At 45.2% G+C, this 22186-nt stretch overlaps 1 protein-coding gene across 1 annotated transcript in view; it reads right to left on the bottom strand.

Moving 5' to 3' along the window:
- Positions 1 to 22186, bottom strand: part of LOC137416754 (thioredoxin-related transmembrane protein 4-like) — a 35634-nt gene that overhangs the window by 3365 nt on the left and 10083 nt on the right. Inside the window, exons 4-7 of the mRNA XM_068102371.2 lie at positions 15136 to 15264; positions 5611 to 5656; positions 5380 to 5481; positions 1783 to 1846 (exon numbers count right to left, since the gene is read on the bottom strand). Coding sequence (XP_067958472.2) covers positions 1783 to 1846; positions 5380 to 5481; positions 5611 to 5656; positions 15136 to 15264 — 341 coding nt within the window. The remainder of the gene's footprint in view (positions 1 to 1782; positions 1847 to 5379; positions 5482 to 5610; positions 5657 to 15135; positions 15265 to 22186) is intronic.

Genomic DNA, 22186 nt, shown 5'->3' with positions numbered 1-22186 from the left:
ATCTCAGCGAGTGGTTGACCACACAAGAGGACGGGAAGAATTCATGTAGGATCCTTCCCGAGAGACGGAAGTGCTGCCCTGTCTTCTAGCCCTGTTTTGACAACACAAGACTTGGTTGAAATGAAGCACATGTTTCATACGCTATAGTTACGATTTATCTTTTGGAAAGTCAACAGAGAGATTCTGCTGCAATCTGTCTGTTGCAAGGATGATAAACTGTACAGTACAAGATGGAGTCCTTGGAAAAGTGATACATTGCATTGGGAGTAAAAAAAAAAGGCTGAAAAAGATAAAAACCAGTGTGCCAAGAACATTTCCCCTAAAAGAAGTAGCAAGTGGAAGAGCAGTTGACGAAAATCAGAAAAGGATCGAGTGAACAACAATGCAATGCGAAGGGACATGCTGCTTGTGCATGTGAAGGAAGTCAGTGAACCAGATAAGACGTTAGTACATCAAAGGATGAAAGTTTAGTGCGCAAAGTAGCATTGCAGACCCTGTAAAATGGCAATATGTATAAATAAACTAGAGTCCTTTAGGACTGTTTCTCACAGTCTGAGAGTCCTTTAGGTGCTTTTTTGCAAACGCCAAGTGGGCTTTCATGTGTCTTTCACTGAGGAGAGGCTTCCGTCTGGCCACTCTGCCATAAATAAACTAGTTCCAGGGAACCTGAACTCAACTGGTCTATATCAATATGGTTGGAGTATGCATAATAGATTTTTTCTTTCCAAACTGATGTTTATGGGTCAAGTCATGTCATCGGTCACGACGAGGTCATTTTTCGGACATCGTCAAAACCTGTAATATATGTGTTGAGGTTTGTTACATACTGTCTACACACCAAGTTTCAGCCTTCTAGCTACATGAAGAAGTACCAGATTGACAAAAATTGATTTTTCAATATGGCCGCCCTGCTGCGCCCATTTTTGGGCGTGCAACGCCCAAATGCAATCCCAAACTAGTTTATGTCTTAAAGATGCTGCATAACAAGTTTCATCAAATTTGATTTTTTTATGTGACTTTTAGAGCGTAGACGTCGAATTGTTTACAGACGACAGATAGACAGACAGATGGACGACAGACGGAGGGACGACGGATGACAGACACTGGGTGTCGACAAAAACTCAGCTGGATATAGTCCAGTTGAGTTAAAAAAACTGACAACGGCACTTGGTAGAACGTATACCTCCACCAGGATGAACAGTTTACGTATCTCAGATTGGACGGATATGGATCCGGACCTGAACCAAAATCTAATCGGCTTGTTCTTGTCACCGACCTAACTCAACCTCCCAGTTTTGTCACAACCTGTCCACAACTTTTTGAAATATTATGCTACATATCATTTTGGGCACTCTCAGTGGTGAAGAACCACTTTTAAAAAATTCTTGAATCTGGATCCGGATGTTCACCAAAATCTGATCAATTTGTCCATGTCACATTCTGTCTGAATGCATCCACAACATTTTGAGATATCCTGCAGATAGATAGACAGACGCGTGAAAACATGACCTCTGTCCACCTTTGGCTTGGCTCTGCAAATACTTCCACATTATGTGGTCATTCTAAGAAAACATGATTGCTGCTGCAATGCCCAAACTCACCGCCAAGTACAAATTCATCGCATGGCCCGCCAATAAAGTCACAAGGAAGGCCATGCCAAAAACAGAAATGAATTTGAGAAAACAAATGAACATTATGTAAATGCACGTGACACAAATAGAATTAGATGCCCAAAAACTGGCAGGAATCTGGCAAAGTAATTGGCAAGAGCACGTCGCATACCTTCAATCAGAGATTGCTCAATGTGCTTGGCTGGGCAGATGCAGTCTGTGAGCAAAACAAAAATCTGGAACAACACGAGTTTATGAGTCAATCAGCAGAAGCTAACCAAATTAGGCTAAAAAAAATATTCTTACATTTTATTAAGCAACATGGCTTTTAAATTCGGGTAAATTTGGTTTGAACAATGGGCACAGTGCACAGCTATGTACAGACTTGGCATTTAATATGGAATATTTTTTTTGTGGGGGTGAACTTACTTTTCAAGATGTCTTAGAACCAAAAGTTCATTGGAATTATGTTGAAATTATTCTAGATTTTGTTAATGTGACCTTCAAAAGAAACAAACACCACATTTGACATTTCGAAACAAATAAATTGATCCTTGAAAGTGATGTAAACTGATATCGAACTCAATTCATGGACAGTACGGTGTTAAACTTCTGTACGTTTTCCAGAAGTATCTCTATTTTGCACATTAGCCAAAATTTTTTTTAACAAAAACAAAAGTTAAATTACGACTGGGATTACGGACAGTAAAATTACAGTTCAGTACTTCGTGTAACCCCCACGAGCATTCAGGAGAGCACGTACACGTTGAGGCATGCAGTCCATGAGATTTGCCAAGGTTTGGACAGGAATCGCTTGCCATGCAGTGACAATAGCCTGCTGCAATTCACGCACAGAGGTCGGCTGCTGGTCCAAGTGGTCGATTTGACGCGTTAATTCTGCCCACAAGTTCTCTATCGGATTCATATCCGGGGACATGGCAGGCCACTCCATATGCTCTACACCACGGTCAGCAAGAAAGTGTTGGATCATGCGAGCACGATGAGGCTGTGCATTGTCATCTTGGAAGACAAAGTTTCCTCGAAAGGCTGCACGAGCAAATGGAAGCAATGTTTCTTCCAGAATGGCCCTGTACTTGAAATGGTTCAGGTTTCCATTCAGAACAACCAGGTCAGTTTTGCCCCCTGCATCAAAAGCAGCCCAAACGGTCACCCCACCACCTCCAGCTTGGACTCTTGGCACTATACAATCTTTGTTGTAGGCTTCATGCACTTGTCTGCACACTCGGACGCGGCCATCTTGACGATAGGCCAGAAATCTAGACTCGTCACTGAAGATCACGTGATTCCAGTGTCCTGGCTGCCATTGACGGTGCTCTCTGGCCCACTGCAATCGGCGCTGGTGGTGTTGTCTGGTCAGGCGTGGCTTTCTCAGGGGATGCCTGGCACAATAGCCTGCTTGAACCAGTCGTTGGTTGACGAGCCTTCTGGATACAGGCACATTTGTCAGTTGCTGCCACTCAGTCCTAAGCCGATTAGCTGACTTGGTACGGCCATTGAGGAATTAACCGGTGCAGCTGGCGATCATCCCTCCTTGTGGTTCTGCGGGGACGTCCTGGCCTCGGTATTGGAGTAGGGACACCCCTCTGAGCATTTCGTTTCAGGATCTTTGACACCTGACCTTGAGTGATGCCATACTGCCGGGCAATAGCACGCTGTTTCATGCCGTAATTCCATAAAGCCACCACTCCATGACAAACAGCATTGTCGAGTTGACGGACCATCTCCAGAGGAAGTGGCAATAACTTTTGGAGACGTGCAGCAGTTGTTTTCCACTAATACAGAACGCAACAACCCTTGTATACCCGACTGTGAAGCCAATCATCAAATGCACCTGTCCGTACATTTTGCCACGCCACCTGTGATATAATCCTGTTGTTGACTTCTTGCTGTGACAGACAATCAGAGACATGGTTCTTTTAACAAATAAATCACCAAAGTGTAAAAGAAACTCACCAGATTGATAAACTGAGTTAAGAAAGTAAACCCAAGTCAAGGAAAAAAAAATATTCCATATTAAATGCCAAGTCTGTATAAACATATACAGTACATATATTGGGGCTGTTGGGATTACACATCAATACCGTAAAGAAAAGGGTGCATCCAACGGGAAAAGAAAACGAGATATACCCTGATAGTCTATCTATATCTGTCTAACACACACACACACACACACACACACACACACACACACACACACACACACACACACACACACACACACACACACACACACACACACACACACACACACACACACACACACGGGGGGGGGGGGGGGGTTAAAGGGTGGAGGAGTTGTGGTGGGGAGCGGCGTTTGAAGGCTTGGAATGTTGAGGGCAGGAGTGGGATTGAAGCCGTCGGGTTAGGAGGGTGAGGTCAAGGCCTTGGAGTTTTAGTGGGGCTTGAAGAAGAAAGGGGTACTGAGGACTTGGTCACATTTTGCATTACGCCCAGCTTCTACGGGCCCATGCCATTATGCTATCAAAAGACATCCCTGTCAAACTCAATAAATATTCCACACTCAAATGCGAACTAATTCCCTTGGAACAACCTGGTGGAACCCGGTTTTCTGCTAGTCGAGTAATAAACTAGAACAGAACTCGGTGAAACGCAAACCTCCGCCAGGCTGAACAGTTTATGTTCTGTATCCCACTGATAGGCCGGTGTTTAAGTCCCTGGTGTTGGGCTAGCGGCTAGGGTGCCAGCTTAGGATCCTAGGATCTTGGGTTCGAATCCCGGTCGATCGCTGAATTAACGCCAGGGGGGTTGACTCAGCCTGTCATCCTTCCGAGGTCGGCAAATTGAGTACCAGTACACTGGTAATTCCCTGTTTATCGTAAAAAGGCGATAAACAGGGTTGGCGGCAGGGAGGGCATCCGGCCGTAAAACATTGCTTCAAAAAGGGGACCAAAAAACAACAACAACCACGGTCCCCGAAAAGGCCAACCCCCGCTTTGCGGGGGAAAATGGCCTCTAGACGGTGTTTTTTTTTTGTTTTTTTTTATCCCACTGATAGGCCGGATCTGGACAAAAATCTAATCTGCTTGTTCTCATCGCCTACCCAACTCATCCACAAAGTTTTGTAATAACCCATCCACAACTCAGATTTCATGCTATATATCGTTTTTGGCCCCATCCGTCAATGGTGAAAAAACACTTAAGAATTTAAAAAAAATCTGGTATCCTGATCTTCACCAAAATCAAATCAATTTGTCTTTGTCACACAACCAACCTGCCCACTAGGTTTCATCCTCAACTGTCCATAAATTTTTGGGATATGCTCACAGAGAGACAGAGACAGGCAGACAAACACATCCTCCACCCACCGAAAGCAGATCCGGTCTCAGGCGACCTTTCACCCACGTCTCAGCAGGTTTCCTCAGGCCAATAACATGTCTATCGGCCTGAGGAAGTGGGTGAAATGTCTCCCGAGTCCAGATCTGCTCTCACTTCTTTATTGTTAGACTAGCAGGGTAGATCTGGTTACCTTATTTGGGTTGATGCACTTTTCTTTATGATAAATATCACACTTCTTCCAAACCGCCATTTTCCATACATCCCAATGTTTGTTCAAGCTTCTCTTTTTTTCTTTTTTTTTGTATACATCGAGGCTCGTGAAAGAGCGAGCTTTTCTTTTCTCACTCCCGAACACCCCACCTATAGCACTGACCTTTACATTACCAAGTTAGGCAAACAGACTTCATTCAAGGCCCAAAAATAAAAATGATGAAGAAACAAAGCAACTTACCAAACCAAGCAGCAGGCCGACTAACAGCATACTGAGAGCAAAGATCATGTAGGAAACCCACACAGGCAGGCCCAAATCCACTACCATGTAATTGTGAGTTACCTGAAGACAAAACATTTTGTTTTAGTTTAGGATTCCAGAAACACTTTGTGTGACTTATGCTTCATTTGATAATAGGTAGAGGCCCTGCAAAATTTGGTCAATTAATTTGTCTTGCATGGTAACGCTCACCCTGATCCACATAGAGAGTTGAAAGAGGCACGACATGCCGGTCATCCTGGAAGTACACATTAAGTACATAATGAATGTTGTGTTGTTATGAAAATAATATAAAATAATAATAATAATATAATGGGGTGAGAATTATTCACATAACAGGCATAATGAGGCTTCCGTTTGGGGTAGGGAAGGATGAGAAGAAACATCCTTGGTAATAGTGAAAGTGATAATTTGCAAATTATAAATTCTGTGCATTTAACTGGACAAACACATTAAAAATAAGAAAATAGTGCAAGGTGATTGAGAGGTGGAAGTCTGATTTGACAAGATTATTTCAGATATATGCCATTTCATTTCTGTTGTTGAGCAGGAAAAATGAACTCAACATGTCAGTTAGCCATGTCCAAAGTTCCCCATCGAGCCACCAATAAGAGTCAAAGGCGAGGGTATGGCAGTATCACCAGGATGTCACAGCTAACAACAAGGTGGTATTAATAGAACACTTAGCCCATGCAGTGAACTTAGTGCAGGCCAACTCTTCTGTTTTTTTAAATTTGATCCAATATGGCTGCCAGACCACCTGACCGGTGACATTATAAATTTACATTATTTAATATAATTGTTGCGAAGATCATGCTCAAGAAATTTCAAATTTATCGGACCAAGTGTTGTACTTGTCGAATTATGACGTCATAATTAAGGTACCAATGACGTCATCATTAACATCACTTATTCTCCATGCAAAATTCTTCACAATGAGCCACATAAATTCCCCCCCCCCCCCCCCATGGAGTGGTTTTGGAGATAGAGGTGCAACGTTTTTCAGTTTTTTCCCAAGATGGCTCCTGTACCACGTGACCGATGACATCACAGTTATCATTAAATATTCTACAGCAGGAGGCGCTCATATGGTGAAAATTTCGTGTCCAACAGACCAACAACTGCAGAGAGAAAAAAAAATTCATACTGATCAGATGAAGAAGTTTCGGGAACTGAGTGGCGTGCTGATGAGGAGGGGAGTGTCGTTGAAGCTGAAGGGAAAGGTGTATGCTGCAAGTGTGAGAAGTGTTATGATTTATGGGAGCGAGACATGGGTAATGAACGAAGAGCAGCAACGAAGGCTGGAAAGGGTGGAAATGCGAATGGTTCGGTGGATGTGCGGAGTATCATTGAGAGAGAGGAAGACGAATGATGAATTGCGAAAAATGACGGGAATAGAGCCTGTGATTGATGCTGTGAAGAGGAACAGGTTGAGATGGTTTGGTCATGGGTTGAGGAAGGATGAAAGTGACTGGTTGAGAAGAGTGATGGAAATGAATGTAGAAGGAAGTAGAGGACGGGGAAGACCGAGAAAGACTTGGCTAAAGATGGTGGAAGAAGAAATGCGGGCAAGGGGGTTAACAAGGGGAGATGCAGAAAATAGGGCAAAATGGAGAAGATTGTCATGGGGACCACAAAGGCTAACCCCCGCTCTAGCATGGAAAATGGCCTTAAAATGCATGTTGTTGTTTGTTTTTGATCAGATGAAGCGTTGTACTTGTCGAATTATGACATCATCATTAACATATCTTATTCCCCATGGGGACTACTTGACAATGAGCCATGTTTCATTTTATTCCATGGACGGTTTAGGAGATATAGAGGTGTGTAACGTTGTTCCAAGTTGGCGTCTGTACCAGTCAATGAGATGTCAATCACTAGGCTCGAATTGCATGAAATTTTTTTGCAGCGTTTGTCAGTCTATTCGACGAAAAATGTCAAGAACAGCGAGATAACATGGCACATCCAAGGGGTCTGCCAGTAAAAGCGGGCACAGAATCGTGGATTTTTGAGGATTTGAGTATCCGTGCGAACCATGTGCGCAGACATATTAAACTAATCAGCACAGACATATTACACAGACATATTAAATCAGCACTGCTGCAACAAGGAAACTATACTAATGAAACATGTTACTTTTACATGCGACACTGAAATTCAACATTCCTGCATCATCTGATTGCCCTGGCAACTCGTGTAAGCAAGCAAGTAGATTCACAATGAAAATGTCACAAGTCACATAATGGCTACTTCCACATACACTCTGGTATTTCCATAGATGTTCGCTGCTGGCTGTTTACAGTCTATAGAGATAGACCTTTTTTGTATACAAACTCAATGCTGATGGAAGAGCTAAAACACAGACCGGATCAAGACGCAACACAACAAAAGGAGCAACAGAAAGAGAGGAGGGGCACCAATTGCAGGGCTGAGGGACAACGGGATGCCGGTAAGAATGAGGGGTAGGAAAGGGCGCAGTGGGTGGACAAGAGAGATGCAGAATCAAACTCTCGGGAAGGAAAAGCTGGAAATTTTGCAGAAGGTCAGCTTTGGAGGAGAGGTTGACGAGGGTAGAGCTAAAGAATAATAGAGTTCGGCAAACTCAGTTTCAGCGAAAACGATTATGATTGGAGGATACATGATCACATGACCGCAAGGCACCATCTTGTTACCCATACTCGCAAAGGTGAAACGCTAAATTGTGTGCATCTGTGTGGTCGCAGTCATATTTACATCTCTTTACATTATAATCATTATGAAATTAGAATACAAGTATAATCAGAACAAATAAGAAGTAAGTAACTTGAATGGTAAATTATCCGCCATGTCGAGAGAAAGGGAATATGTTTCACATATTCCCTTTCTCTCCTGGCAGATCAATTACCATTTAAAGTAGAGTACTGTAAATTTAATTCTTTGTTTTGACTTCTCTTGCTGCCAACGCAGTTCATTTTGTGCTGAAATTAACGATTACATTCATTCCAAGTAGGAGCAGTAGTTGTACCACGTGACATCCTAAGCTAGGATAGTACGATCTTATAGTGGGCAATCTCTCATGTTACGAATCAAATTCAAGATGTGATCCAAAGAGGAAAATGATCTGTACGTGCCGACAAACTCAGCAAATGCAAGAATCTGACCACACGAATTGTGAAGCGGAGGATGGTCCCACAAAACACATCGTTCTTCCTACTTGTCATGACATGAGATCAAAATGGTGGAAAATCTCATCAGTGTTCACCTTCACAGAGATGCCAAAAAGCAACAGAAAACAGCTCAGAGTTTACTCAACAAATCAACATGAGTGGGTGAACTGGAAAGTAAAAGCATGGCCGTGGGAGCTGTACTGAAAAAGCTGAAATGAGAAATGAGTGAAGAGATAGGGAATGGACGTCATTAAATACAAACTCACCTGCAGTGAATTACAGGTACACCTGCTGATATGACTCGGACCAGATTATATTTGCTAGCTTTTGCAAATGCATCTTGCTTATTTAGCAAACCAAAAATTTGATGGAGTTGGTATTGTTGTTGTCGTGTTTCTGACTTCCTTTGGTGCAAATGTTTAACTTCAACTTATACATTGTCCTTAGTAATTCACAATAATTCATTATTAAATCGTATTTTCAGTTCCAGAATAATCAACTTATTCTAACTTTCTTTTTTTTTACATGAGATAGATTTTACTTGTTGAAGGTCTTGAGGAATTAAAAGGTCTATTGTCTAAAAAGCCTTGAGGGTTTAATGGGGTCTAAAGATCTTGAGGGTCTAACGCATTTGGAGGGTCTAAAGTTAAAGCTCTATGTCTAAGAGATGTTGGGATTTAAGTGTCTGAAGGGTCGAAAGTCAAAGGTTTGTGAAGGTCCAAGATGTCTGAAGGGTCTAACGTGTCTGATGGTTTAAATTGTCCAAACATCAAAGGTCTGTATGGGACTAAAAGGTGTACATGGGTCTAAAAGGTCGAAAGGATTTAAAAGGTCCAAATGTTTCAAAAGGTACATTGCAATAATACGTAATTAACACTACACAGCACGTGAATAATTGGGCGACAACCTGGCGACTGTTGTTAAGTTCGCCAAACTCTGGTATTCTATGGCTCTGGACAAGGGTAGAAAAGTAAATGGTTTTGGATGGGGGATGATCTGAGATGGTGGTGAACAGCTGTCTCGACGACTTGAAGGGAAGAATTAGATTGAACAGAAGGTGGAAGTTGGTTCCACAGGTGGTAAAAAAAAATAGGAAAGAATAAGTAGAGAGGTGCACGGTGATGCTGGATTATGGGAATTTCACCAGAATGGGGTTGCTGGAGGACTATGTGCACCCTGAAGAATACCAGAAGCGAGCATACAAAGAGCAGATGGTGCAAGACCGGAAAGAAGGCAGTAGATGACAAAGAATGATGACTTGTTGGCAATGGAAAAGCGATAGGCCAAAGCTTCATCTTCATCACGGGAGATTCCAATGATGCTTAAAGCCTTGGTTTCCATGGCATCAAGCTGAGCAAGGTACGAGGCATGGGCACCAGACAAGAGGAGAGCAGTACTCCATCAAGCTGCAGACGAAGGCCTTGTAGGTAGATAGCAGTTCAGTTGCGCTAAAGAAGGACATTGTACAATGGAGGATGCCTAGTCGGCTGAATTTGGAGGCCAACTTCGAAATGTGGTTTGCCAAAGAAAGATTGTGCCCGATAGTAAAACCCAGGAGTTTAAATGACTAAATTTCTTCAAGAGGATTGTTAAAAAAAAAAAATGGGGTGGTCCTTTCGGCGCATTCGAAACCCTAAAGCATTCGATAGGGTTCCACGCGAAGTATTGATATGGGCATTGAGGAAGTTAGAAGTGGAGGAATGGTTGATCAAAGTAGTGATGGCAATGTACAAAAGAGCGCGCACAGCTGTAAGGACGAAGGACGGGAACAGTGGTGAGTTTGAGGTGAAGGTGGGAGTGCATCAGGGGTCGGTACTAAGTCCACTACTATTTGTAGCTGTGATGGAGGTGCTGGCTCAGAATGTAAAGGAGGGTTTACCATGGGAGTTGTTGTATGCAGATGATCTGGTGTTGATTGCGGAAAGTATGGATGGACTGAAGGAAAAGATGAACAAGTGGAAGGAATGTATGGAGACAAAAGGTCTGAAGGTGAATATAGGAAAGACGAAGGTGATGGCAAGTGGTAAAGCATGTGGTGAGGTGGAAAGAACTGGGAAGTGGCCGTGTGCTGTGTGCAGCAAGGGTGTCGGAGTGAACTCCATTCAATGTACAATGTGCGCTGAGTGGGTTCATCAAAAATGTAGTGGTCTGAAAGGGTCATTAACCAGTGTGGCAGCTACATTCAAATGTAAGGTGTGCACAGAGGGAGCTGCAGATGGCGGAAATGTTGAGTTGGATCTTGGAGACAGCGTGAAGCTGGAAGGTGTGAAAACATTTTGCTACCTCGGAGACATGCTGAATAACCACATTTAGAGGCCATTTTTCCCCGCAAAGCGGGGGTTGGCCTTTTTCGGGAACCGTGGTTGTTGTTGTTTTTTGGTCCGCTTTTTGAAGCAATGTTTTACGGCCGGATGCCCTTCGTGCCGCCAACCCTTTTTGCCGCCTTTTAACGACAAACAGGGAATTACCAGTGAACTGGTACTCAATTAGCCGACCTCGGAAGGATGACAGGCTGAGTCAACCCCCCTGGTGTTAATTCAGCGATCGACCGGGATTCGAACCCAGGATCCTAGGATCCTAAGCCGGCACCCTAGCCGCTAGCCCAACACCAGGGATGAGAAGCTGAATCAGACATGGCAACGGTTGCTAGAGTGAGATGTGCATGGAAGAAGTTTCGGGAACTGAGTGGCGTGCTGATGAGGAGGGGAGTGTCGTTGAAGCTGAAGGGAAAGGTGTATGCTGCATGTGTGAGAAGTGTCATGATTTATGGGAGCGAGACATGGGTCATGAATGTAGAGCAGCAACGAAGGCTGGAAAGGGTGGAAATGCGAATGGTTCGTGGATGTGCAGAGTATCATTGAGAGAGAGGAAGACAAATGATGAATTGCGAAAGATGATGGGAATAGAGCCTGTGATTGATGCTGTGAAGAGGGAACAGGTTGAGATGGTTTGGTCATGTGTTGAGGAAGGAGGAAAGTGACTAGTTGAGAAGAGTGATGGAAAAGAATGTAGAAGGAAGTAGAGGACGGGGAAGACCGAGAAAGACTTGGCTAAAGATGGTGAAAGAAGAAATGCGGGCAAGGGGGTTAAACAAGGAGAATATATAATGAATGATCGTTTTAAGGCCATTTTTCCCCGCTATAGCGGGGGTTAGCCTTGCGGGCCCCATGACAATCATGGTTCCCTGTTTGAGGCAATGTTTTTATGGCCGGATGCCCTTCCTGACGCCAACCCTTGGTCACGCTCTTACGATGCGCAGGGATACGGTGTGCCTATTCTGAATCGGGGTACACACCGTGATCATTCATCCCAGCAAGCTGGTACTCAATTTTCCGACCTTGGAAGGATGACAGGCTGAGTCAACCCCCCTGGCGTTAATTCAGCGATTGACCGGGATTCGAACCCAGGATCCTAGGATCCCAAGCCGGCACCCTAACCGCTAAGCCAACGCCAGATTAACAAGGAGAGATGCAGAAAATAGGGCAAAATGGAGAAGATTGTCATGGGGACCGCAAGGCTAACCCCCACTCTAGCAGGGAAAATGGCCTTAAAATGCATGTTGTTGTTGTTGTTGTTGGTGGTCCTTTCAGCGAGAGAGAGTGAGAGTGTAAGATTTGTCAGGATTGAAAGACATATTCCAGGTGTTTGACCATTTGTTGATTTTTTTCAAGGTATATAGAGAGGGAAGAGGCTGCAGCCTTCCTATCTGAAGGATGAGGGATGTCACAGCAGAGGATTGAGTCATCAACAAATAGATAAAGGGGATGGTCCAGAGAGTCAGAGAGATCGTTGATGAAGATCCACAATAGGATGGGGCCGAGAACACTGGCTTGTGGCACTTCAGCCTTGAAAAGGAAAAGAAATGATAAGATTCCGTTGAGAGCCACACATTGGCTTTGAGAGTAGAGTAAATCAGTAACCCAGGCAGGAGAGTCGACGGTTGCCAGAAACGTATCCACCTTCTTCAGTGCAAAGAATACAGAGTCCAGGAGCAGTTGTGTGCAACTGGGAAGGGTGGGTACAAAGAGCGAAGATTTGCGGGCATATATTTGGAAGAATACACAGAATTGAGGCATTCAGTCTCGTCACGAGAGGAGTCGGCCATGGTGCCATTTGAAGTGAGGAAAGGGATGGAGCGGGAGCATACCACAGAGCTACCCCCATCCATGCCCTCCCTCACTTGTGTCTAATTCTGATATTCTTTCACTGCGACGTCCAAATTTATTTCACATCTGCTGGACATGCACCTTTGCACCTCTGCTCTCCTGGACTCTGTGTCCTTCTCTCCTGACAAGGTGGAGATGTTTTTGTCAAACCTTGACCGATTCTGCAACTGGACCAGACGGCATCAGCCCACAGGTCCTAAAATCCTGCTCTGCCGCTCTATCTCCCCCTCTCTCAGTTCTTTTCACACTCTCTATTGCTCAAGCTCATCTGCCAGCATCTTGGATATCCGCAAACATTACCGCTTTACACAAAAAAGGTGCAAAAACAGATCCTTGCAACTACAGACCAATCAACCTGCTCCTAATTATCAGCAAAGTCATGGAATCCATCATTGCTTCGGATATCAAATCCTTCCTCTTCTCCAATGGCTTGATCTACGATCATCAATTTGGATTCAGACCAGGTCATTCTACTCTGGACATGTTGCTTCTGCTGTCTCAAAAATGGATGGAGGTCCTCAATGCCAAACAGGAAATCAGAGCCGTCTCCCTTGACATATCACGTGCCTTCGATACGGTCTGGCACCCAACTCTGCTCACCAAACTCTCCTCCTATGGTATCCATGGAAATCTCCATGCTTAGCTTGCGGACTTCATCTCTGGTCGGAGTCAACGTATGGCCCTGAATGGATTTCTCTCATCGCCCATTCCTGTTCTGGCTGGAGTTCCCCAAGGTAGTGTACTGGGCCCTGTGCTTTTTCTGGTCTTCATCAACGATCTCTCCGACTCTCTGGAAAATCCTCTCTATCTCTTTGCTGATGACTCCACTCTCTGCCGCTCCATTCCTCATCCCTCAGATCGGCAGCCTGCAGCCTCCTCACTCTCTGCAGACCTGAACAAAATCACAGACTGGTCAAACAAGTGGAACATGTCTTTCAATCCTGACAAATCTCACACTCTTACTATGTCTCTCCGAAAAGACCGACTGGAAAACCCTCCCATCTACTTTCTCAACAATCCTCTCCAAGAAGTTCTGTCGCTCAAGCTTTTCAGTCTCACTATCTGCCATGATCTTTCTTGGGAAAACCACATTTCCAAGCTGGCCTCCAAAGCCAGTCACCGACTGGGCATCCTCCGTCGTGCGAAGTCCTTCCTTGGCACACCTGAGCTCCTCACCACATACAAGACTTTCATCCGCAGCTCAATGGAATACTGTTCCCCCCTCTGGGCCGGTGCTCCTACCTCACACCTAGCTCGGCTTCACGCTGTTGAAACCAAAGCTTTCAGAATCATTGGAATCTCCTGCAATGAAGCTAACTCCGAGGGCCTTTCATTCACTCACCACAGGCAGGTTGGTGGTCTTTCTGTCTTCTACCGACTCCTCTCCGGCCTTGCTCCCCCAGCTCTCTGTGCTCTGTCCGGCAAATATTCCTACAGGTCGCACAAGATCTGCCAGCAACCCTCTTATGGTTGAACTGCCAAAATCTAGGCTCTCTGCTCACCTTCACTCTTTCATTCCCCTTTTCGCCCGCCTCTGGAACAAACTCCCCCACTCCCTTCAATCCCACTCCTCCCTCCAGGTCTTTAAAACAGCTGTTCACCACCATCTCTTATCTTCCCCCATCCAAAACCTTGATCTTTTCTACCCCCGCTAATTCACCCCAAATACACTTTTTCGAAATTCCAACTTCTTTCCTGGAAGTCCTTGCAGGGTCCATATGCTTTATACCTCTCCCACCTCCCCCCAAGCCCTCTCCCTTACACAGTTCTCTCGATGTCCCTGCTCTCAAGTGTTGTGTTTGTGTCGTTCCCCCTCCCTCCCCATCTCGTCTACCGCTCCCCTTATTTTGTGTTTTATGTGTCGGTTTGTGTCGGTTTCACTTTTTGTGTGATTAATGTTTGCTCTTTCACAAGCCTCGATCTTTTATACAAAAAAAAAAAAAAAAGCCAATTTATTTTGGAGCAATGCTGCAACTGGACTTGTAAAGCAGTGGTTAAAATGATGTTATTGGTGGACTACATCCAAATGCAAGGGGTCTTGCCTGCATCGCTCGTTTCTACACATATTCATTCTACTAACCAACACATGTATTGGCCCCCCACTATCAATCAGAATCCAAGTGTGTCCGTGTCCCAGTTGGTGGTATGATTGCGAATGCATGCACTAAACAGTAATAAGACCCAAATCAGAGACTGGCTCCAATTAGCAAATTAACCTACATTCCTTGTCTTGGGAATGCAAAATGACTTTCATATCAACTCTTTTGTCTTCTAATTATTTTCCATTAAGTAGAAAAGTATTTAGCATGGATATCTAATCGTTTTATGTCAAAGCAACATTGTAAATAGCAATATGTGCACCTACATACAATAGAGATGCAAACAAAACTATTTGAGGTTCTTACAGGACAGAGGAAGGTGCCTTCCATGTCGCCACAGGGTCCAAGCGCTCCCATGCTTGATCCGTTACAAAACGCAGCAGCTCCTCAGAGTTTCTTGGGCCACGGAACTGCCGAAACTCCCCATCCTTGGCACTGGAGGAAAATAAAAAATAAAAAAAATAAGCAGTATACAAAAACTAGAGCGAAGTCGATGGCGCACCATCACAAATCCCCACGCTTTACACCATAAGCAAAGTTGAAAGAAGGCAAAACATTCCACGAGGATATCAAATATCATAAATATCATAAATAATGAATGACCCAATAACAAATAGAGCTGTTTTTTTTTTTTTTTTTTTGTATACAAGATCGAGGCTCGTGAAAGAGCGAACATTAATCACACAGAAAGATAAACAGACACACAAAACAAACAACATCGGGAGCGGTAGACAAGATGGGGAGAGAGGGGGAAGGACACAAACACAACATTTGAGAGCAGGGACCGAGAGACATGGAGACATCGAGAGAACTGTGGGAGGGAGAGGGCTTTGGGGGGAGGCATGGGAAGGGGGGGGGGGGGGGGGTGGGAGAGGTATAAAACATATGGACACTGCCAAGACTTCCAGGAAAGAAGTTGGAATTTCAAACAAGGTGGATCTGGGGTGAATTAGTGGGGGTAGAAAAGATCAAGGTTTTGGATGGGGGAAGATAAGAGATGGTGGTGAACAGCTGTTTTGAAGACCTGGAGGGAGGAGTGCGATTGAAGTGAGTGTGGGAGTTTGTTCCAGAGGCGGGAGAAAAGAGGAATGAAAGAGTGAAGGTGAGCAGAGAGCCGAGATTTCGGCAGTTTAACCATCAGAGGGTGGCTGGCAGATCTTGTGCGACCTGTAGGAATATTTGGGGGACAGAGCACAGAGAGAGCTGGGGGAGCAAGGCCGGAGAGGAGTCGGTAGAAGACAGAAAGACCACCTACCTGCCTGCGGTGAGTGAGTGAAAGGCCCTCAGAGATAGCTTCATCGCGGGAGATTCCAATGATTCTGAAAGCTTTGGATTCAACAGCGTGAAGCCGAGCCAGGTGTGAGGCAGGAGCACCAGCCCATAGGGGAGAACAGTATTCCATTGAGCTGCGGATGAAAGCCTTGTATGTGGTGAAGAGCTCAGGTGTGCCTAGGAAGGACTTCGCACGACGGAGGATGCCCAGTCGGCGACTGGCTTTGGAGGCCAGCTTGGAAATGTGATTTTCCCAAGAAAGATCATGGCAGATGGTGAGACCCAAAAGCTTGAGCGACAGAACTTCTTGGAGAGGATTGTTGAGAAAGTAGATGGGAGGGTTGTCCAGTCGATCTTTTCGGAGAGACATAGTAAGAGTGTGAGATTTGTCAGGATTGAAAGACATGTTCCACATGTTTGACCAGTCTGTGATTTTGTCCAGGTCTTCAGAGAGTGAGGAGGCTGCAGACTGCCGATCTGAGGGAAGAGGTATGGAGCGGCAGAGAGTGGAGTCATCAGCAAAGAGATACAGAGGATTTTCCAGAGAGTCGGAGAGATCATTGATAAAGACCAGAAAAAGCACAGGGCCCAGCACACTGCCTTGGGGAACTCCAGCCTGAACGGGAAGGGGAGATGAGAGAAATCCATTCAGGGCCACACGTTGACTACGACCAGAGAGGAAGTCCGCAAGCCATGCATGGAGATTTCCATGGATACCACAGGAGGAGAGTTTGGTGAGCAGAGCTGGGTGCCAGACCGCATCGAAGGCACGTGATATGTCAAGGGAGATAGCTCTGATTTCCTGTTTGGCATTGAGGACCTCCATCCATTGTTGAGACAGCAGAAGCAGCATGTCCAGAGTAGAGTGACCTGGTCTGAAACCAAATTGATGATCAGAGATCAAGCCATTGGAGAAGAGGAAAGATTTCATATCCGAAGCAATGATGGATTCCATGACTTTGCTGATAATTGGGAGCAGGCTGATTGGTCTGTAGTTGCAAGGATCTGTTTTTGCACCTTTTTTGTGTAAAGCGGTAATGTTTGCTGATTTCCAGGATGCTGGCAGATGACCTTGAGCAAAGGATAGGGTGAAAAGAACAGAGAGAGGGTGAGATAGAGCGGCGGAGCAGGATTTTAGGACCCGTGGGCTGATGCCATCTGGTCCAGTTGCAGAATCAGAGTCGAGGTTTGACAAAAACTCCTCCACCTTGTCAGGAGAGAAGGTCACAGAGTCCAGGAGCAGTTTGGTTCGACTGGGAAAGGTGGGAACAGAGAGAGATGGGTTTGGGACTAAGGATTTTGAGGCAAACACAGAGTTGAGGCATTCGGCTTTGTCACGTGCGATGTCAACTGTGGCCATTTGAGGTAAGGGAGGGGATGGAGGGGGAACAAACACCAGAAACGGATTTGACCAGACGCCACCAGGATTTGGAGGAAGGAGACAGGTTTGAGAGTTCATTCTTGAGTGAGGAGAGATAGTGCTTCCTGGCACTCCTGAGGGTAGACACACACTTGTTCCGAGCTTGGTGGAAGGAACTGAGATTTCCTTCAGTTGGATTAGCCTTCCAAGAGGCAAAGGCAAGTTGTTTCAGGGCAACTGCCTCACCACAAGATTCAGTGTACCATGGACGGGAGGAAGGGTAAGACAACTGAAGGCGAGATGGGATAAATCTGTGCATGAGAGAGATCAGTTTGCTTTGGAAGAATTCCCAGGAAGAATTGATGTCAGAGGCAGTGGAGATGGGAGACCAATCCAGACGATTGATGGCTGCTTGAAGACCGTCCCAGTCGGCCTGAGTGAAATGCCAGACTCGTCGACGCTGAGGAGGCTCTCTGAGAATGGCCAGAGAGATGTCCACTTTGACAAGCACATGATCAGAAGAACCGATTGGAGCAGAAGAAGAGCAGCAGACATTAGCAGGGAAGTTAGTCATAACCAAGTCTAGAAGAGAAGATACTCCATTGGCTGAGATCCGGGTCAGGAAATTGACAGATTGTGTCAATCCCAGTGAGTCACAGAAGTCCTTTGCTGAGGTGCCATGACTGGTGAGAGAGGAACCCACACCCAACCAGGTGGCATGATGACAATTGAAGTCACCACATATGAGGAAGAGAGAGTTGGGATGAGTGGATAGAAGTTGGTCCATGTTGTCAGACAGTGAAATGTAGATGGAGTCATCACTGTTTGGGGGACGGTACAGAACACATATGAACAAAAGGTGGGAGCGGAGAGGAAGCCGTAGCCAGAGGTACTCCTGGGGGTGAGGAGGAGAGAGGGCAGTGCAAGGAGAGTGAGGAAGAGAGTTTTTGATAAAGATAGCCACCCCACCACCAGGCCGAGGCTCAGGTCTATCATACCGGAGGAGGGAGTAACCAGGAAGAGATATTAAGGAATCAGAGACATCTTGAAGGAGGAAAGTCTCTGTTAAGCAGATCAAGTCTGGATTGTCAGAAGCAACCTGTATGGAGAGATCAGTCAGGTTTGAGCGAAGGCCCCGGATGTTTGAGGTCCATACCGTTAATGAAGAGAGAGGGGAGCATCGGGTACAGGACAGGGGAGGGGAGGAGTAGGGTAAGATGAAGGATGAGAGGGGGAGGTAGGGAGAGCAGTTGTTAGTGTGTCAGCGATTGCAGAAGAGTTCCAAGAAAGGGAAGGATGAGGAGGATGAAAGGTTTGAAGGTGAAGGGATGAGGCACAGAGAGGGGTTGTTTGAGGGGGGGCAGAGGAAAGAAGAAGGTTGGGGGGGGTGGAGGTATGAGATAGAAGGGAGACGAAGTGGGGAGGAGGCAGCTTTGAGGAGGAGGGGGGAGGAGGGAGAATTGGAGAGGAATGGTATGGGGGGAGATTTGAATGGGAGGGGTTGGGGGGGAGTTTTGAAGGGGAGGAGTGAGGGGGGAGTTTAGGAGGGGAAGGGCAAGGGGGGAGTTCAGGAGTGGAGGGGTAGGGGGGGAGTTTAAGAGTGGCGGGGCAAGGGGGGAGTTTAGGAGTGTAGGTGCAAGGGGAGGGATTTGGATGGGAGGGGCAAGAGGGGAGTTTAGAAAGTGGATGATTAATGAAAGACGAACATTGAAAACAAATTGGGTTTGTTGTGATTTTCAAGTTAGCAATCCGGTTCAGAATGATGGAGGAGGGATGGAATGAATGTGAATTTAGACCATGTAGTGAGGGAGACGTATAAGATATTGAATTTCTTTTTTTTGAGGTGGAATGAGTTGGAGAGGAAATTGAGAAAAGCCTTTTAAATAGGAAGAAAAACAGCGTGTTGTAAAATACCACTGAGTAAAACACTGAAAGGGAAAGGTTATACATATTTAAATAATATTTAAACAGAACCGTGAACAATCTTATGTGCACAAAAAAACCAACGGGGGGAGAGCCGAGGAGCCGAGCTGTTAAAAAAAAAATCTTGTCTTTTGAAACCTGTGACCCCAAGTCCCAACCCCATGAGGCATACCCACGAAAAAAAAAAAAAATTATCGATACATATTTCATGTCTCCTAATGTTGATTGCATCGACAACATTACATTAAAAAAACTAATGTTTAAACTACCAAGTTTGGGAATTTCAGCACGACCGTTTAGGAGATGACAACAGACAGACATGATTGCAATATCCCCATGTTTTTTGAGAGGTGAAGCCGCTTCAATACTTGGCTATGTCCGTCCGTCAAAAATGAAGAACCTTTCTAACCCTCCAAAGTTTAAATATAATGGGTTCTAAAGGTCTATTCTAAATGGTTATTCTATAGCTCAATTATATGGGTTATTCCAAAGCGTTATTCCATAGGTTTATTCCAAAGGTTTATTCCAAAGGGTAATTCCAAAGGGTAATTCCAAAGGGTAATTCCAAAGGGTAATTCCAAAGGGTAATTCCAAAGGGTAATTCCAAAGGGTAATTCCAAAGCGTAATTCCAAAGCGTAATTCCAAAGCGTAATTCCAAAGCGTAATTCCAAAGCGTAATTCCAAAGCGTAATTCCAAAGCGTAATTCCAAAGCGTAATTCCAAAGCGTAATTCCAAAGCGTAATTCCAAAGCGTAATTCCAAAGCGTAATTCCAAAGCGTAATTCCAAAGCGTAATTCCAAAGCGTAATTCCAAAGCGTAATTCCAAAGCGTAATTCCAAAGCGTAATTCCAAAGCGTAATTCCAAAGCGTAATTCCAAAGCGTAATTCCAAAGCGTAATTCCAAAGCGTAATTCCAAAGCGTAATTCCAAAGCGTAATTCCAAAGCGTAATTCCAAAGCGTAATTCCAAAGCGTAATTCCAAAGCGTAATTCCAAAGCGTAATTCCAAAGCGTAATTCCAAAGCGTAATTCCAAAGCGTAATTCCAAAGCGTAATTCCAAAGCGTAATTCCAAAGCGTAATTCCAAAGGGTTATTCAAAAGGTCTATTCTCAATGGTTATTCCATAGGTCAATTCTAAAGGTGAATTCCAAAGGTGAATTCCAAAGGTTTTTTTTTTTTTTTTTGTACACAGAGTCGAGGCTCGTGAAAGAGCTAACATTTATCAAACAAACAAATCAAACAAACAAGCAAACAAAGTACATAAAAAGGGGAGCGGTCGACAAGATGGGGAGAGAAGGGGCGGAAGCACACAAACACAACATTTGAGAGCAGGGACATCGGGAGATGTGTGGGAGGGAGAGGGCCTGGGGGGAGGCAGGATAGGTATAAAACGCAAGGACACCAAGGACTTCCAGGAAAGAAGTTGGCACCTCAAAAAGTGGATTTGGGGTGAAATTAGTGGGGGTAGAAAAGATCAAGGTTTTGGATTGGGGAAGATAAGAGATGGTGGTGAACAGCCGTTTTAAAGACCTGGAGGGAGGAGTGGGATTGAAGAGAGTGAGGGAGTTTGTTCCAGAGGCGGGAGAAAAGAGGAATGAAGGAGTGAAGGTGAGCAGAGAGTCTTGATTTTGGCAGTTTAACCATAAGAGGGTTGCAGGCAGATCTTGTGCGACCTGTAGGAATATTTGGGGGACAGAGCCCAGAGAGAGCTGGGGGAGCAAGGCCGGAGAGGAGTCGGTAGAAGACGGAAAGACCACCAACCTGCCTGCGGTGAGTAAGTGAAAGGCCCTCAGAGATAGCGTCATCGCGGGAGATTCCAATGATTCTGAACGCTTTGGTTTCAACAGCGTGAACACGAGCTAGGTGTGAGGAGGAGCACCAGCCCAGAGGGGAGAGCAGTACTCCATTGAGCTGCAGATGAAAGCCTTGTATGTGGTGAGGAGCTCAGGTGTTCCAAGGAAGGACTTCGCACGACGGAGGATGCCCAGTCGGCGACTGGCTTTGGAGGCCAGCTTGGAAATGTCGTTTTCCCAGGAAAGATCATGGCAGATAGTGAGACCCAAAAGCTTGAGTGACAGAACTTCTTGGAGAGGATTATTCAGAAAGTAGCTGGGAGGGTTGTCCAGTCGGTCTTTTCGGAGAGACATCGTAAGAGTGTGAGATTTGTCAGGATTGAAAGACATGTTCCACTTGTTTGCCCAGTCTGTGATTTTGTTCAAGTCTGCAGAGAGTGAGGAGGCTGCAGACTGCCGATCTGAGGGATGAGGAATGGAGCGGCAGAGAGTGGAGTCATCAGCAAAGAGATAGAGAGGATTTTCAAGAGAGTCAGAGAGATCATTGATGAAGACCAGAAAAAGTACAGGGCCCAGAACACTGCCTTAGGGAACTCCAGCCTGAACAGGAAGAGGAGATGAGAGAAACCCATTCAGGGCCACACGTTGACTATGACTAGAGAGGAAGTCCGCCAACCATGCGTGGAGATTTCCATGGATACGAAAGGAGGAGAGTTTGGTGAGCAGAGCGGGGTGCCAGACCGTATCGAAGGCACGTGATATGTCGAGGGAGACAGCTCTAATTTCCTGTTTGGCATCGAGGACCTCCATCCATTGTTGAGACAGCAGAAGCAGCATGTCCCGAGTAGAGTGACCTGGTCTGAAACCAAATTGATGATCAGAGATCAAGCCATTGGAAAAGAGGAAAGATTTCATATCCGAAGCAATGATGGATTCCATGACTTTGCTGATAATTGGGAGATGGCTGATTGGTCTGTAGTTGCTAGGATCTGTTTTTGCACCTTTTT

This window comes from Myxine glutinosa, chromosome 9, assembly GCF_964187855.1.
Source record: "Myxine glutinosa chromosome 9, kmMyxGlut1.1, whole genome shotgun sequence".
NCBI classification, from domain to species: Eukaryota; Metazoa; Chordata; class Myxini; order Myxiniformes; family Myxinidae; genus Myxine; species Myxine glutinosa.
This window is presented reverse-complemented; position numbering and strand designations above follow the sequence as displayed.